Raw genomic sequence first — 18,282 nt, 5'->3', positions numbered from 1 at the left:
TTTGCATTGACACAGAATTAAAAATAAACATTTAAATTGGTCAAATTAAAATAATTATTATTTCGACCCTTCGTGACGTCCCTTAACCCCGCCCCTTTCAAAACTTCTGATTCATGCTAATGGTCATTCTACGTTTTAATTTTTTTTTTTTTTTTTATGCGTTTGTCCTGATAAAGTGAAAATGCAGCCCACTTGGGCGGAACTCAAGTTTATCTTTTGGCATGTGCTTCGCCAGACATGTACCATAACGCGCAGTAATCATGCAGTGCTCTGCCTTCACAGCTCGTGTACTTTGCTGTCTTTGTCTTTGGGGTATGTAGATGATATTCTTTTAATTATGAAGATGTCTGTTTTACTCCTTAATGCCTCTAATTATAAAGCATATTTGCGCTGAAAGGTTTAACCGGTCGCTATTTGTCTATTTTATTAATTTATTTATATTTATATAAAGGCAATTTACATTTCCTGCGAATGGGATACCTATAGTATTAGTAAGTTAGTAAAGGTCTATAAATAGTGTATAGTGATGGAGTAACTTTACAACCCGATTTGAGAGTAGCTTTATTAGTTTGTTAGTTTATTATCTTTATTCTTGTTGATAGCAAATCAGTTAATAGGCTATTTTAGAATTTGTATTAGAAGCTCCCAACTTATTAATTTTTTTTAACGTCTTTTATCAAGGATGTTAACTCTTTTGTGGATGGTATGGCTAGTGTATTTGTGAAACGTTGAAATATATTTTGATTCTTCATCAGGATGTGTAGCAGAAAGTATCCATACTTTACCTCATGTAGAGCAGTTTGATGTGGTGAGACCTAAAAGACAGAGCATCAGGAAGGTACCTCCGTTTACCACCTTGATCTTTCAGTTACAGCAGCTAGTAATGCCTGAAAAAAAGGAGTTGTGCTGTTTATGTGTGGATTAACATATAAATCCATTGCAGGTACAGTCTGATATAAGTCCACAAAGCCATGAAATGTATCCTGATAGACTTGCATATAAATTATTCTTTGGAGGGGAAAATCACATGATTCATTTGGAAAAGAATAGGTGAGTGTTGCAATTGGGTGTATTAAAGCTTCTGTCTTTACATTTCATTTTGATGTTTAATAGAATAAAATATACAATTGTACTCTAAAGTAGGACTAAATAAATATTTACTGTGGTTTAGGCAACTCATTGGACATAATTATACTGAAATATACTATCAAGATGATGGATTGATTGTGAGCAGAAATCCAAATTTAAAGGTAACTTACTTTAATTTAACAATACCAATGTTTCATACCTCTCATACTATTTGTAGTAGTAGTATTTTCTGTAGTATTCTAGATGCATACAGTAGATAAACTACTTCCTTTACCAACATCTGCACTCAACTCCATTTCCCATGTGCTAAAAGAAACGGAAATAATTATCTATAAGATGTATAACACATCTGTATTTCGAAGATGATGATCAGAAATGAACTTTTGTATCATTTGTATCAGGAAAATTGCTATTATCATGGCCATATTCAGGATTTGGAAGATTCCTCAGTCAGTGTGACAATCTGTTCTGGAATCAGGTATCATGCACAACTGCATGCTCCTATTACAAGACGCTTTTCTAATGGAAATGTGCTAGTATTACAGGCCATGTTTATATGATCTTGAACAGCAGCATTCTGTCCTCTGTCCACAGAGGTTTTGTTAGGTTGAAAAATCAAGTATACCTGATTGAGCCCCTGACCAACCACACTGATGGAGATCATGCGCTCTACAAGCACCAACATCTGAGGTGGAAGAGAAGCTCTTGTGGTGAACCAGAAACCACTGTTTATGACCATGAACCACCAGTGGCACTCCCCTTAAAGTCCAGAGGATGGGTAATCAGATCTTCTAGCACAAATGTTCTGCATATGAAAGAAATTATATATAGATTTTAAACCATTGATATATCCTCTTAGAAAATGGAAAGTTCTCACACTCCAAGATTTGTGGAATTGTTTCTTGTGGTCGATAACACTGAGGTAAGAATTTAAGCTTTTAAGTATATATTTATCATCTGTTATGAATTTTTCAATGACTGATGGTGGTGCAAATATCCAGGCATTAAAATCTTGCTGATAGAATATCATGATACTTCAAGCAAAAGCTAAAAAGTACATTTTCCAAAAAAGGTAAACAAGTGATTGCTATATTTTATTCTTTAGTACAGAAACTATGGTTCTAACATGGACATTATCAGAGCCAGGATGCTGGAGGTTGCAAATCACATTGACAAGGTAAATATTCATATATTTTACATTAATAGAGTCAAACCTGCAATATTTGAAAATCAGCTAAAAGGAGTCCTATTATGTTTTGTCAACTTTCTTTAGTGTGTAATGCTGCTGTTTGAGCATGAGAAAGGTCTGCAAAGTTACAAAGTCACTCCAAAGGGAGTTATTCTCTATATAAGTGTGCACTGTTTCTGAATTTCCTGAAACACCTTGACTGTAATCTTGAGTTTATTTCCGGAAACGTACACGTCACAATATTACTCATTTAAATAATTCCCACCCAAGGCATGCACAAAAAAAGGGCCAAGTCCTGGTTGAGTTGCATTAGTAGTGTGTTGAAACTCACAGTTACAATAAGGGGCGTGGCATTTCTTGAAGCGCTCGACCAATCACAAGTTACACATGGGTCCAACTGACCAATCGGAGCACATTGCACTTTTCGGGAAGGAGGGGCTTTATAAAAGGAATGAAACAGAGCGTTACTGACAGACTTGGTAGATAGGTGTTGCAACAATGTAAAATATTTGATAAATAATGTGTTTTTTGAATGTTCAAGCATGAAAACCTATTCTAGTATTCTAGTTTAAAAAGGCATAATAGGTCCCTTTTAATAAATGTCTTAAGGAAATATAATTTAATAAACATCTTATTCTTTTTTCAGTTGTATCGACCCCATAATATCCGGGTTATGCTGGTGGGTCTTGAGGTTTGGACAAAACACGACCAGTTTGTAGTCAGTGTGAGTTCTGATGACACTCTTAGTCGGTTTATCAAGTGGAGAAAGAGCAATCTGCTTAAAAGGGTCAGGCATGACAACGCTCAGTTTGTGACGTGAGTATATGAACCATTTACTCAGCTGGATGACTAAGACGTTCACTACACTGTAGCATAGCAGAACCTAGTGCACTTTAATATAATGCTAACACTTGATTGTTATCATTAGTTGATGGCATTACATGAATTAGCAATAAACAATACTTCTGCATCATTTGTTAATCATATTTAATGTTAATTTCAACATTTACTAATACAATAATTAATTATCATACATTTGTATCTGTTAACATTAATTCATGCAATGTGAACTAACCTGAACAAACACTGAACAATTGTATATATTTATTAACTAATATTAACAAAGATTTGTAAATGCTGTAAAAAACATATTGCTCATAGTTCATGTTAGCTAATGCATTAATCAATGTTAACAAACATGACCATAATATAAAGTGGTACTGTTTTATTTGTTGGTTTTCTTTTCTTCTAGCGGAATTGATTTTTTGGGTGACACAGTTGGTTTGGCAAACAAATATGCAATGTGTGCGGAAAGCTCAGCGGGAGTCAATCAGGTATTTATGACTTCCAATTACTTCCTATAATTGAACAAAAAATATTATTTCTTCAAAGACATTAATTACATAATGCAATTCCATAAATGGCTATATGCTGTTATTTTTCAGGATCATAATAAGAACCCACTGGGCTTGGCATCTACAATTGCGCATGAGATGGGTCATAACATGGGCATGTCACACGATGAAGATCACTGCACTTGTGGCTCAGACACTTTATACAATTCCATCTGTATCATGACAGAGCGTGTGGGGTAAGCGGTATTTGTGTAATGTTACACAGTGTTTTCAATGTACTACTGTTCATTTTTAGAAGTCAGATATGTCTGTCTGGTAACTGCCTGCCATCTGTCTACCTACCAAACACTCACTCCCTAAGCAACCACTGATCAATGCCTATAAGCACCAAGAATGCCCTGGCAACCACTCATAACACCTTAGCAACCACATAGTAGCACACTAGCAACAACCTACAATGCCCAAGCAACCTCTTACCCTTGTGAAATAGAAGTACACTTTATCACACTTATGAAAAAACAATTTATTATGAAAATAATATACTTTAAAATTTACTTAAGTGTTAACTGAATGCAATGTTTTCTGATGCTTAATTGCATGTTATTTACAGTTAAATGAAAGTGTATTATAGTTTAAATATAAAATGCAATTAGTGGAACTTAAGAGTGCTTTCTTGACCCACTTAAGTAGGACTTAAGTACATCTTTATATATAATTTCATAATTACTTTTTGTCTTTGAAATATGTTTAAAGTGTTCTGCTGACAAGCATTTATGGTAAACTTAATAATATACATTAATGTAATTTCGACTGAAATCTGTATGTCATGTTTTCAGTAAATATATTTGTTATTACACATTTGTAATGATGAAGTTGTAATTTAGTACATTTAATGTACATTAACTTTAAATGTAATAGCAAACCACACATCACAGTTAAAATTATAATCAAGTATTTTACATGATGTTTTAGTATGTTAGTCAACACTTAAAAATAAGTGTACTTTGTTTAAAGCATGACAAATTAAGATTATTAAAAGATAATGCTTTAAAATGTACTTTATTGTAAAACATTTAATTGGACAATTATGAAGTGTGCCTTTTAAAAGTGTACTTACAGTATCTCACAGAAGTGAGTACACCCCTCACATTTTTGTAAATATTTTATTATATCTTTTCATGTGACAACACTGAAGAAATGACACTTTACTACAATGTAAAGTAGTGAGTGTACAGCTTGTATAACATTGTAAATTTGCTGTCCCTTCAAAATAACTCAACACACAGCCATTAATGTCTAAACCGCTGGCCACAAAAGTGAGTACACCCCTAAGTGAAAATGTCCAAATTGGGCCCAATTAGCCATTTTCTCTCCCCGGTGTCATTTGACTCGTTAGTGGGTTACAAGGTCTCAGGTGTGAATGGGGACCAGGTGTGTTAAATTTGGTGTTATCGCTCTCACTCTCTCATACTGGTCACTGGAAGTTCAACATGGCACCTCATGGCAAAGAACTCTCTGAGGATCTGAAAAAAAAGAATTATTGCTCTACATAAAGATGGCGTAGGCTATAAGAAGATTGCCAAGGCCCTGAAACTGAGCTGCAGCACGGTGGCCAAGACCATACAGCTGTTTAACAGGACAGGTTCCACTGAGAACAGGCCTCGCCATGGTCGACCAAAGAAGTTGAGTGCACATGCTCAGCGTCATATCCAGAGGTGGTATTTGGGAAATAGACGTATGAGTGCTGCCAGCATTGCTGCAGAAGTTGAAGGGGTGGGGGGCCAGCCTGTCAGTGCTCAAACCATACGCCGCACACTGCATCAAATTGGTCTGCATGGCTGTCGTCCCAGAAGGAACGCTCTTCTAAAGATGATGCACAAGAAAGCCCGCAAACAGTTTGCTGAAGACAAGCAGACTAAGGACATGGATTACTGGAACCATGTCCTGTGGACTGATGAGACCATGATAAACTTATTTGGTTCAGATGGTGTCAAGCGTGTGGCGGCAACCAGGTGAGGAGTACAAAGACAAGTGTGTCTTGCCTACAGTCAAGCGTGGTGGTGGGAGTGTCATGGTCTGGGGCTGCATGAGTGCTGCCGGCACTGGGGAGCTACAGTTCATTGAGGGAACCATGAATGCCAACAAGTACTGTGACATACTGAAGCAGAGCATGATCCCCTCCCTTTGGAGACTGGGCCACAGGGCAGTATTCCAACAGGATAACGACCCCACACACACCTCCAAGACGACCACTGCCTTGCTAAAGAAGCTGAGGGTACCTAAACCCTATTGAGCATCTGTGGGGCATCCTCAAACGGAAGGTGGAGGAGTGCAAGGTCTCTAACATCCACCAGCTCCGTGATGTCATCATGGAGGAGTGGAAGAAGACTCCAGTGGCAACCTGTGAAGCTCTGGTGAACTCCATGCCCAAGAGGGTAGATGTCTGCATTCCCGCGGCTCTCCCATGGAAACCGCGGGACCCGATAAGATTTCTTGCTGCGCGGGATTAAATTTTGAATGAAAGGTGGATTGCGGTCGGTAACTTTAGTGTACTTTAGGCGGGAACGGACGGTCTGACAATAACCCGGTCGCTCCCGAGATGCTTTGACATCAGCGCATCTGTGCTTGAACTTGAAGTGAACAAAACTTTCTGCAGTGGCGGCATTCACACAGTCCCCAGTTCCCTGTCCTGAGAAAGCTGGCAAGATATGTTATTTGCATTAGAGGTCTGCGCGAGTGCACCTTCAGAGAACATTCAACCTTTGTGATCAGATTTTGAAGGAGAGACGTTCTGAAACGGTCGTCAGTCAGCATCATTCTGTTCTTGCGTGGATGTTAAAAAAGATTTCATTTTGCAGTAGGCTATAGCTAGTAAGCCAACAGTTTTCATTTATGTAATTTTGGCATAGCCTATAGTTTTGAGGGACATGTTGTAGGCTATTTAATTTAGCCTACTTTTCTCTGTGATATTTAGCCTATTATTCTTTGTGACATTTTTTCTCTGACATTTTTAGGGTGTTGACAGCATCATAGACAAATAACAAATACAAATCTTGTGTATGCAACATTTTATATTTGCTATCCCCAATCACTCACTTTCTTTAGGGGAAGATTAAACACGAGATTCTGGAAACAATCTTTAGCGGGACCCGTCGGGTCGGGAAGAAAATCACTATATGCGGATAGCGGGTGAACACAGATTGAATTTTAGGCGGGAGCGGGTGCGTGCGGAATAAAACCATTGCGGGAGCGGGACGAAAAAAACAGTCCCGCGCAGACCTCTACAAGGGGGTTAAGGCAGTGCTGGAAAATAATGGTGGCCACACAAAATATTGACACTTTGGGCCCAATTTGGACATTTTCACTTAGGGGTGTACTCACTTTTGGGGCCAGCGGTTTAGACATTAATGGCTGTGTGTTGAGTTATTTTGAGGGGACAGCAAATTTACACTGTTATACAAGCTGTACACTCACTACTTTACATTGTAGCAGAGTGTAATTTCTTCAGTGTTGTCACATGAAAAGATATAATAAAATATTTACAAAAATGTGAGGGGTGTACTCACTTCTGAGAGATACTGTAAGTGTGTTAAGAAATGTCATGAAAACTTTAGGTTTCACTATGAAAACACTATGTGAGTGTTCCGTTGGAGATAGATCGTAGTAAAAAACAAACAAAAATGTATGTGGACTGCTCTGCCTTGTAGCAGTTTAAAGTGTGCACTGTCTGCAAATGACATATTCTGAAATTGTGTATCTAGCACGCAGTTCCCGGAGCAGTTTAGTGACTGTAGTCTGGAGCAGCTGAGTGTGTTTCTAGACAGCGCCAACCCCAGCTGCCTGCTGGACAGACCCAGCTCAAATAGACTCTACAGTGGGCCTGTCTGTGGTAATGCTTTCCTGGACCCTGGCGAGCAGTGTGACTGTGGAACAGTGGAGGTATTGCACACACATCCTGTGTCTGTAGTGACTCAGTGATGCCCAACTTTGAAATGATCCTTAAATCCTTAAATGACATCATTAATGCATTAATGTAGGTTAATCTTTGACTCACATCTGATATCTCATTGATGACTGTGTTTTACTGTCTTCTAAGGAATGTGAAAATCCATGCTGTAATCCCACGACCTGTCAACTCACGGAAGGCTCACAGTGTGCTCACGGAGACTGCTGTAAAAATTGCCAGGTAATGTCCATAAGTGACTTTGTGTTTTTCATTTCACTGTAGAGCATTGTGGATAAAATGACTGGTATGAAGTTAGCTTGTGTGAGTGGTGAAATAAAATGACTTGAAAAATGTCACTATAAATTACACTATAGAACATGTCTTTATTCATGGAATAGTTCACCCAAAAATGGCAACTCACCATCCTTCAAATGAGAGGTTTAGCAGAATGCTCATGCTGCTCTTTTCCACATAACAAAAGTGGATGGTGATTCACAATGTCAAGCTTCTAAAAAGGACGAAAAAACACCAAAAGTACCATCAAAAAGAGACTAATGTCTCTTCTTCATATTCCAAGTCTTGTGAAGTCATACAACAGCTTCATGCGAAGTAAAGACACAATTTATAAGTTGTTATTTACTTAACTTAACTTGGGGAAGTGAAAGTCGGGGTATGATTCAGCTCGCTTTACTTTTGTTTAAAAAAGTCGTGCAAACAAATGCTACTGCGGTGGCTGTTGCTGTCTATTTAAATCTAGCGGGTTTGGTGTCTTGTGTCGCAAATCCAATGACATTGGTAGTGTTTACATGTCACATTTTAGCACCAGTATGGCACGCTTGGAACCTCAACTGAGGTTGTACTTAAAAAAAGTACCAGGTACTAGGTACTGTACACAGTGGAAAACCCCCCAAAATTGAGCCATACTGAGCCGTACCATGTAATGGAAAAGCGCCATAAGTGTCTTAAAGGGTTAGTTAGCATAAAATGCACTTAAATTGCCAAAGTGACTCTGGTGGGAAATGAACGGACAACCTTTCTATGGCTTCTTTTTACATTCTAGATAGCCAGTCTACTATACACATTGGCTAGTGTTCCAAACACCTTCATGAGAAACTTGATGGTTTTTCTTCTTTTAGGCTTTTGTATGACCAACACTCTGAGATAAACACTGGGGCAAAGAAATAGATTTCCTTGAGTCTCAGCAGAATATATGCCTTTTTTAGAGTGATCCAAGAGAGCAAATGAACAAATGGGATTTGGACCCAGGATCTGTAAATTAGACTCGACTGCTGCCATTGGCTTCCCGTATAGTGTGCAGCAAAAAGAGTTTGAAAATGTCATGCGAGCTTCTGTTCAAGCTTCGAGCTTCTGTCAAAAAGCACTCAACTAATTGCCAAAAGTCTCAACACTGGTAGAACTTCGACCAGAAAACCTTTAAATAACCTAATTTTACAGTCACTACTGTGCAGTCCCTCTGTCAGCGTGTTGGTTAAAATAACACAAAATAAAAGAGGTGGATCTAATTGCAGTGAATGTTTAATGCAAACAAGCTTTTCCAAGCTTTTCCAAAATTTCCAAACCATTCCTTCATCACCTACACTTGTCTATTATCTTTTCAACCTGTTTACTTCTAAAATGCGTGAGAGACATGGCTGTGCAAGTGATCCAATGCCTTGTTTATATTTACGTGTTAAGCATGTGGGACGACATTAACTCTAGATAATTTGATGGTAGGCTGTGGTTGACAATTATTGTTATTTACAGATTTTCATTTCTCTCTTTCCATGCTAGATAAAAGATGCTGAAAACTTGTGTCGAGAAGCTGTGAATGAGTGTGACATTCCAGAGTACTGCACAGGGCTCTCAGAGAAGTGCCCAGAGAATGATTTTAAGATGAATGGCATTCCTTGCAGCTCTGGCAGTGGTTACTGCTACAATGGCCAATGCCCCACACACCTCAAGCACTGCCAAAGACTTTGGGGAACAAGTAAGCATGAGTCCAAAACTTCTCCAACATTTATGCTGCTCCTCATTTGCATTGTGAGTTTAATATGAATTTGGGAACGCAATGTGTACTAGGTTCGCTTTATTTATGGTCACGTTTGCATAATTGCCAACATTTTTGTGGGCAGAAGCTTACAGCATTTCACCAATATTCTGCCAAAATAAAATCTTGATGATTTGACATGTTAAAAGCTTGTTTGAAAGTGAAGAGTTTGAGAAATAAGTATTTGTAGTGTTAGTTGGTTCTTGTAAAGAGTGAATCCAAGTGTGAACACCCTTGAAAGTATTTTCTTTAGCAGTAGAGTCTGCTCATCAGCTATATGATAGCTATATGATATGTTTTATATGATATATATGACATATATGATACACATTTTGCAGCTCAAATCACAATATATGACAAAATATTTACAATATTGAGTTGTGGACAAGTCAGGATGCCCTATATTAATTTATCATATAATGTCGTATGACCATTAACCAATATCAGAAAACATGCAAATGTGTTGTTAAAATATTTGAAAATTAACTTTAAGTAATTTGAATACCCTGCCTTAGAGTAACCTAGGCCTACAATAGTACTTTGTTCAGAAACACAATCATGGTTCAAATCTGGGTTGTAGGATTGGGAGTTTACAAAAATACTGTGCGCTGCACCATGGCGTCTAATCACAATGGCAAAATAATTGCTTTATAAGCTAAGTTATGAACCTTGCAGTCTGAATTGAATGTGCTGAAAGAAAGGTTGACTATAATTAGCTGATTCTTTTACCAAATCTCCAAAAAAGGGCCAGTTATTCATTCTTCAAAAACTAAAAGAATTGATATTTGCTTCAATGTTGTGTCTCTGATTATGTCACTAGGTGCCAAAAAGGCTTCTGAAGCATGCTTTTTACACAACACATATGGAAAAAATGATTCTCACTGTGGAAAGACCAAAGATGGCTACAGAGCCTGTACTAAAGCGTATGTGATCTTTTATCATTTTCTGTGTGAAAATAGCTCACAAAATGACTTTTCCAGCATCAGTATTTATAGCACCGGTTGTAGACTAAACTGATTTTTAAATTCACTTTTTTCCTTATATAGAAACATGATGTGTGGAAAGATATTTTGTGATGGAGGGAATGAGTACCCCATTACCGGTCAGAAAGCTGTCATAGTAACATTAAGGGGAATGTGCAACATAGCTGGGGAACAATCAGAGGAGGACACCCTCAGCATGGTTCCTACTGGCACAAAATGTGGACATAATAAGGTAAGCATGTAAGAATTTTATTTGAACTATCACAGCAGGTCTGTCTTGTAGATACAAATATGAAATCTCTCAGTTATGCTTCAACAGGTTTGCTATAATTATATGTGCCAAGACCTGAATGTTTACGGCAGTGATGAAAACTGCTCCCTGAAATGCAGCGGTAGAGGGGTGAGATCAAACCTCCATTGCATTGAAACAAACAGGAAAATGTCATATTTATAATTCATAATATAAAAAGCCATATTTAAAGTGCTATTGTTTCTTATTTTGCAGATTTGTAATCATAAAAAACAATGCCACTGTGAGCCTGGTTGGGCACCTCCTTTCTGTGAATTCAAATATTCTGAATCGCCACCAGGTAATCAAACTCAAACACTCTTTTTTTCTGAAAATTCATAAATGCATTTAAATGACCTGTGTAATGTGCCATTTTAATAAATTCTACTCTTGTTTTCAATTTCTTAGTACATCCAAAGATCATTGGCATCTCAGTAGCAGTTGCAATCGCTCTACTTGTACTAATATGTGGAGTAGTGTTTTATCGTAAAAAAAGAAAAGGGATCATCAGCCACAAAACGTGAGTTGTTTGATTTGACATGCTTTGCCAAATGTAAGACATTGTATGCACACGGTCTTAAATGAACTTTTTTTTTTCCCAACCAGTATTTCTTAGTGGCAATAAACCATTTTATATAGTTTTTCTTTTTTGACCCACTGGCCATCCTTTCAGCATGTTTCCCTGCCTTTGGCCTGAGACGAAAGGCAGGGAAACATACTTCTATACGTTATACAGTATAGAAAAGCAGCTTCAAATGAATAAACAGGACAATAACAGTGTTAATGTTGTAAAATTAATTAATTATGAAACAAATTAAATTTCAGCGGTAAAGCAGCTCTACAGAATAAGATAATAGTGTCATTATACATCTCAATTTAGCTCAGTGTTGTTTCAATTCAGTTCAGTAACTGCGTCAGTGTTGCAAAGTTCATCAATTATGAAACAAATTCACTTCAACTTTAAGCAGCTCTGGAGACCACATTAGTTTCATTTTTCAGTTCAAGTCAGTTCAGTGTTGGTTCAGTAACATTAGTGTCATTATCAAGGTCAATATAGTTCAAATTTTGTTCTCATTAGGGGCCAAGCACCAAAGGTGTGTAGGCACCTATTGTATCCGTTGGCCTTCTTCTTCTTCCTCCTCTGCTCTGGAAGTCTATGGTAGCCCATAGAACCGCTTGCGGAAAAGTTATGAAATTTGGCACACTGATAGATGCTGAACTGTCACCATAGCAAATTTGGAGTCTGTAACTCAATCCCTGTAGCACCACCAACTGTCCAAACTTGCACTTATATTTATGCTTATAACTTTTGACCTACTTTTTTTAAGTCCTCCTAGGCCGTTGCTCCAATTTTCACAAAAATTGAACCAGATTATCTTCAGACCATGCCGACAAAAAGTTGTGGAATTTAAGTTGATTTGTCAAACCATTTTCGAAAAACGTGCGAACGGATTTTATGTAGCGCTTGTGAATATAGACTTAAGGCTTTATCTCCTCAACGCTCTATCGTATTCAGACCAAACTTGGTTAATGTCAGCACAAGCATGACCTAAGGTTACATGCTGCATTTCAGCACAGCGCCACCTACAGGTCCGGAGATACAAGAAATGGCTATTTTTGCTTCTGACCGGTTTGTCCAAAAATCATAAAAATGGTCGTTAGATTCAAGGCGTCATGCCAAGTTGAATGATATCCAATTTTGGGGCATCGGCCATTTTGAATTTTATAGTAAAATGCTGTATTTTACAAACGCATGAACGTATCATTACGAATCTTGGTATTGATCATCGACACGATGCCCTGAAGGAGTCTGAGAAGTTTCAGATCAGCACCACCTAGGGGTGAAAAAATTATTTACATGCTTGTGGTTGACTTATTTTCACGGGAGTCCAACGATACCAAACAAACCAGGTTTCGCCTTATGGTTAGAGCAACGTTTTACCGATTTAGCGTTTAAAACATTCACAAATATCTTACAAACCATAAGTCAGATCGAGACGGAACTCTTTTTATGTGTTCATACATATAAATGTCTTTAACTTTTAAACGAAATGAGGCATTTTCACCAAATTTGACATGCTTATGTATGGGGGCACTCTGAGGACACACAAAAAAATCGGTGGGACTGCGCCACTTGGTGTTGCTATAATTGAAAAAAACATGAAATTGGCTGTAACCACAGTACTGTTGGTCTGATTGACTTCAAAATTGACATGCAGTGTCTTTGTCTCAGTTGCTGTTAGGTCCATTATGACACTGTTGTTCTTCTGCTAGCTTCCTTGTTTGCTTCTGTTATGCTTGGCCCCTTAATTGCTGCTTGCAGCTATATTTTGATAATGTCATTGCGGTTAAATTGATAATGTTACAGAACATTAATTGTCTTTTAAACCCCAACCGAGCAGACCAAAGGCGATAGTGGCAAGGAGCCAAAACGCCATCAGGTGACAGTAGTGGAGAAAAAAAAACTTGAGAGAAACTAGGCTCAGTCAAGGGTCAGTACTCCTCTAGCCTAAATGACATACATAAGACAAGAGGTTTTGAGAATGAATGGTTGGATGGATTTTTTGACCCTATGACAGTGGGTGTCATTTAGCTGTTTTTCTTTGCATATTCTAGACAAACAACACAGCCTATATATAAGATCAACAAATGTGTGAAAAAAAAATAGGTAGACTCATCATGATTTTGTTCCTTAAAATGTGTTGCGCCACAGTTCTTAGAAAAACTCTGATAGTAAATGTTGTCATAAAACTTGCAAGTTGGAGTCTTTATCTCATGTGAGATCTCAACATTTTTTCAGAAGTACTACTCATGACTTGTGTGTAAAACTTTTGTTAATGAAGGAAAAATTACTGAGTGCATCTTTAAAACATGTTATGCTGCATAGTTACCATCCAATTGATTTCCTGAAAGTGTCTTGGAAATTCATTGGTCATTATCTCTGACTAGCTGTGAGTTTATGTGATTATAATCTGTCTGTTCATTTTACGTCTGTCTGTTTGTTTACAGAAAAGCTCCATCTTCAGGGCAGCTCCTTCTTTTTGAGAACAACAGTGCCAATAATGACCGCCCTCAGATCAGCCAGCCCATATTCATGGGGACCACCGTAACTCAACCTTGCACCCCTCTAACTGCTAGAGTGGGCCCAGCCCGTCCTGCCCCCCCAGTTAGTACAACCTTCATTATGATGCTGCCCATTTATTATGATCTAAATCTAAAAATCTATTCTGACTGCATGAAATGTAAAAGTTTTTTCCCTATTTGAGACATTTGAATGTGAAATATATTAGGAACTAGGATTAGGGTCAAATAAATATTACCGTACTTTTGGCTATTTGCATAATGGCTTATTCTGGTCAGGAACTACCCATCTAGACCTTCTGGCCAACACGTAATGCACCCAGTCACAGTTTTAACATGCCATTTTAGGGCTGGGTAAATCTAAAATGATTCATACAAGAATAATAGACTGCTGAAGAAACTCATCCAAAACTTTGTGTAACTCATTTAAAATTGTGTAAATTGTGAATGGACTTGGGATCAGAATTTCTGTCTGTTCAAAAGTTTTAGGTACTTGAACATGTTGAAAAGTTGAACAAGTTCTGCTCATGGATATCTAATTAATCACTACTTAATCAAACATAACTCTAGTATTGTTCAAAGATTTGAGTCCACAATTGTTACAGCAATGCTTTCCAATTTTGTGTGCAATATACAAAAGGCATATGGACAGACTAAAGGTAAAACTAGGGTGAAATACTTGTAGTTTCACATAAAATGCCCTTCCGGGACAGGAAAGAATCAAGCAGTCTTTTTGCATCTCTGTACAAACATAAAAATGCATTTGTTTTCATATTCTACTTGCAGCCTCCAAAAAAGCCGCCATCACAACCGCAGCAGATTACAGTTAAACAGGTGAGATGAACTGTTGATAGCAGAAATCCACATTTTTTTGGTGACCGTTCTTTTGTAAAATACAATTAATGATGTTTAAAAAATGTCACCCAAAAATGAAAATTCTGTCATTGCAAAAAAATTTTTCCAAACCCTCCTTCTGTCCATTCCGCCCTGTCTGTGTTACACCTGTTCTGGGTTTGAGTTTGGTTTAAGCTAGTTCTGCACTGTTCCCAGTTCAGTTTTCTTTTGTCTTTGTTCATCAGTTGCCATGGTTTTTGATTTTCCATCACGTGTGACTCCTGTGTCTAGTTAATTACCTTGTTTAATCCCTAGTGTGTCCCTGTGTATTTATAGCCCTGTGTTTTGTCTTTGTCAGATCTTGTCAGTTTTATGTGGTTGTTCTGTTCATCATGTTTTGTTTCTTGAGATCCTGAGAGAAGTGTTAGCCTGAGTTTGTGTTCATTTAAGATTCTGCTTGCAAATAGATCCAGCTCTTTTATTTTCCGCCTTTTTGCAACCCATTGCTGACAGAAGATCTCACCTAACAAATGGATGTAGCAGCAATTCAGATCCTCCTCTTCTCAAAGTGGGATCAGTCCCTCGAGGTGCACACACAGAGGATTATAGATCTGACCCCCTTCATGCACTACGATGACATCAGCCTCTGCATGTTTTTCCGGGCAGATCTGAATCAACAGGCCCTCGAGGGAAATTCCACGATTTTGTCGAGTGGGTATTACATCAGTGTGGATTGCCCTTCACCACCAGAGAGAGTGAGGATGCATCATGCACGCTGCAGGAGGCAGTTTTCAACTCTTTTCCTGTCCCATATCGGTCAAGGTTGCTGCTTTTGAACTCTCTGCCAATCCCAAATCGGCCAAGGAAGCTATTTTTGAACTCTTTGCCTGTCCCGTATCGGCCAAGAAGGCCGTTTTTAAACTCTCTGTCCGTCTTGTATCAGCCAGAGAGGCCATTTTTTAACTCTGTGCCCTCTCTGTCATAGCCAAGGAGGTAGTCTTGTAAACCTCTGCCCGTGCTATCCAGTTCTTCGGCCCTGTTTCCACTGGCTCCCTCCAGCCCTTTGACTCCTTTGCTGGCACTTATCAAAAGCTCGGATCCACCTTTGGCCTCCTGTTTGCCAGCTCCACCCTGGTGTGTCGACCCCTTGGCTCCACTTTGAACCTCTATGCCCGTCGCTCCACATCAGCCCATTGACCAGTCGGCACCACCTTGGCTCCTTCCTCCCTTGGCTCCACCTGGGACCGTCATCCACTGGCTCCCTCCAGCCCTTTGACGACTCCTTCGCTGGCACCTATCAAAAGCTCCAATTCGCCTTGGGCTTCCAGTTTGCCAGCGCCACCCTGGTGTGTCGACCCCCTGGCTCCACTTCGAACCTCCAAGCCCATCACTCCACATCAGCCCGTCGACCAGTTGGCTCCACCTTGGCTCCTTTCTCCTTTAACTCCACCTGGGGCCGTCGTCCACTGGCTTCCTCCAGCCCTTTAACGGCTCCTTTGCTGGCACTTATCAAAAGCTTGGATCCACCTTGGGCTTCCTGTTTGCCAGCTCCACCCTGGTGTGTTGACCCCCTGGCTCCACTTCGAACCTCCAAGCCCGTCACTCCACATCAGCTCGTCGACTACTCGGATCCACCTTTGCTCCTTCCTCCCTTGGCTCCACCTGGGACCATCGTCCTTAAGGCTCCACCGGGCGTCCTCATCACTCCGGCTCTGCCTTGGTCAGTCATCGCTCTGCCTTCGCCACAGACTTCTTGGCCTTTGTCCTCGGCCCTTCACCCCTTTGGCTCCATCTGCCCCTCCATCCCCTTCGGCTCCACCTCAGACCTCAGTCACATCGGCTCCGCCTCAGTCCTCCGGCACCCTGACTCCTCTTCAGACACTCATCACCACGGCCCCGCCTTTGTCTCCAGGTGTTGCACGGTCTCTTCGGCTCCACCTGTCTATTTATATCCCTGTGTTTTGTTCAGTCTTTGTCAGATCTTGTCAGTTTTATGTGGTTGCTCTGTTCATCGTGTTTTGTTTCTTGAGATCCTGAGAGATGCATCATCCTGAGTTTGTTGATTAAAGATACTGCTTGCAAATAGATCCAGCTCTTTTATTTTCTACCTTTTCGCAACCCCTTGCCTGCAGTCTGACATTGTTCAGACAAACACATAGTCGATTACCACTGAAAATTATTGACTCATTCCCCAGTTTGTAAAAGCTTGTATTTTCGGTTTGATAATGTCACATCTAATTGTGTAAAATTAACACATTATCCACCTTGTGTAAATGATATAGTTATGATATAGGTTTTGTAACAGAGCTAATGATGTTTACATAGTTTCATTGTGTTTGTGTAGTTGTTTATACATTCTCTCAGCAAGAAAATCCTCTCTGTAATTGTAGGGAATCAAGCCGCCTGCACCTCCTGTGCCACCAGTGAAACCATCTTTAGCAACAGGATCCTGGACGACAGATCAAGTTAGTTACTTGCGTTTACTCTGAAAGTGATTGTATTGTACGCTTATATAATAAACAGTTTATTCTGTAATGTTAATGTAAGCTACAAAAAGAAATCTTACATTCACCTATTAGTAAAGTGTTGACTTTTTACATTGCAGGTCGCAGGAGATACAGTGAAGGTTGTGTTGAGACCACCCACCATTCCAAGAAGATGACCAGACGTGAAATCATCATGTGACTCATTTAAACAAATTACAGTCCTTCTCGTTCACTTTTATAGTGTGGGGGTGGCTGAATCACAAAGTGCTTTTTTAAACCATGCTTTAAAAAACACACATACACTGTTCTGCTTGGCCTTGAGTAAGAGCTGGTTTTTGTCTGTTAAAGTAGTGCTTATTATGGTATCTTTTTGTAAAACATCTTAATGTGTGATTGGAAAAATAATCAACATGCCAAAACGCTTTATGCCTTAATTAATTTAATTGAACATTCTTGAACAATCTTTTTTTACGTGTATGTATTTAATTCTGAATAAAAGTTATTTCACATTTCCTGAGCTGCCTTAGTTTTAAATAACTAATTGCAAATGGAGTCAATGTCATATATGCAGAATATTAGTAATAAATGAATATCATAAAACAATGAAAACCATAACAAGAAATATGTCCTACTAGTTTGGTCACTTGGGAAGCTATAAGTTTCAAAACTTAGTTAATCAGACAAAACTTTGAACTAATATGGTGTTCAATTTCTGGTGTGCCACATATTACATTCCCCTCTAGTTATAATTGATTTAGTAAAAATTTAAATTAAAATAATCTCTTAATGTAACATCTATTTTTTCTTTTTTTTTTTTTTTGTGCAAAACACACACACAGAGCACACACAATGCCCTCACACCCTGCTCTACAACTCCTGACCAGCTCAGATAACATTGTACATGACTGATCCTGTATTTAGTGCTAGAATGTTTCCCTAACCTTTGATATATGGGCTGCGCGCTGAATCACATGTGCCTTTTT

The 18,282-nt window shown here is 38.8% G+C and overlaps 1 protein-coding gene across 1 annotated transcript; it reads left to right on the top strand.

The window, feature by feature from the left end:
* The first annotated feature begins 167 nt into the window (after positions 1-167).
* On the top strand, positions 168-17,816 carry adam8b (ADAM metallopeptidase domain 8b). Its single transcript, XM_051915002.1, has 23 exons — positions 168-312; positions 756-838; positions 944-1,050; positions 1,172-1,250; positions 1,491-1,567; positions 1,684-1,867; positions 1,949-2,011; positions 2,195-2,266; positions 2,925-3,094; positions 3,531-3,612; positions 3,724-3,869; positions 7,395-7,572; positions 7,730-7,819; positions 9,371-9,566; positions 10,447-10,549; positions 10,673-10,841; positions 10,929-11,009; positions 11,115-11,199; positions 11,307-11,418; positions 13,908-14,064; positions 14,766-14,813; positions 17,204-17,278; positions 17,419-17,816. The coding sequence occupies exons 1-23, from the start codon at positions 261-263 to the stop codon at positions 17,473-17,475; spliced, it is 2,466 nt and encodes an 821-aa protein (XP_051770962.1). The 5' UTR covers positions 168-260; the 3' UTR covers positions 17,476-17,816.
* The last annotated feature ends 466 nt before the right edge of the window (positions 17,817-18,282 follow it).

The sequence above is a fragment of the Ctenopharyngodon idella genome, chromosome 12 (assembly GCF_019924925.1).
Source record: "Ctenopharyngodon idella isolate HZGC_01 chromosome 12, HZGC01, whole genome shotgun sequence".
NCBI classification, from domain to species: domain Eukaryota; kingdom Metazoa; phylum Chordata; class Actinopteri; order Cypriniformes; family Xenocyprididae; genus Ctenopharyngodon; species Ctenopharyngodon idella.
This window is presented reverse-complemented; position numbering and strand designations above follow the sequence as displayed.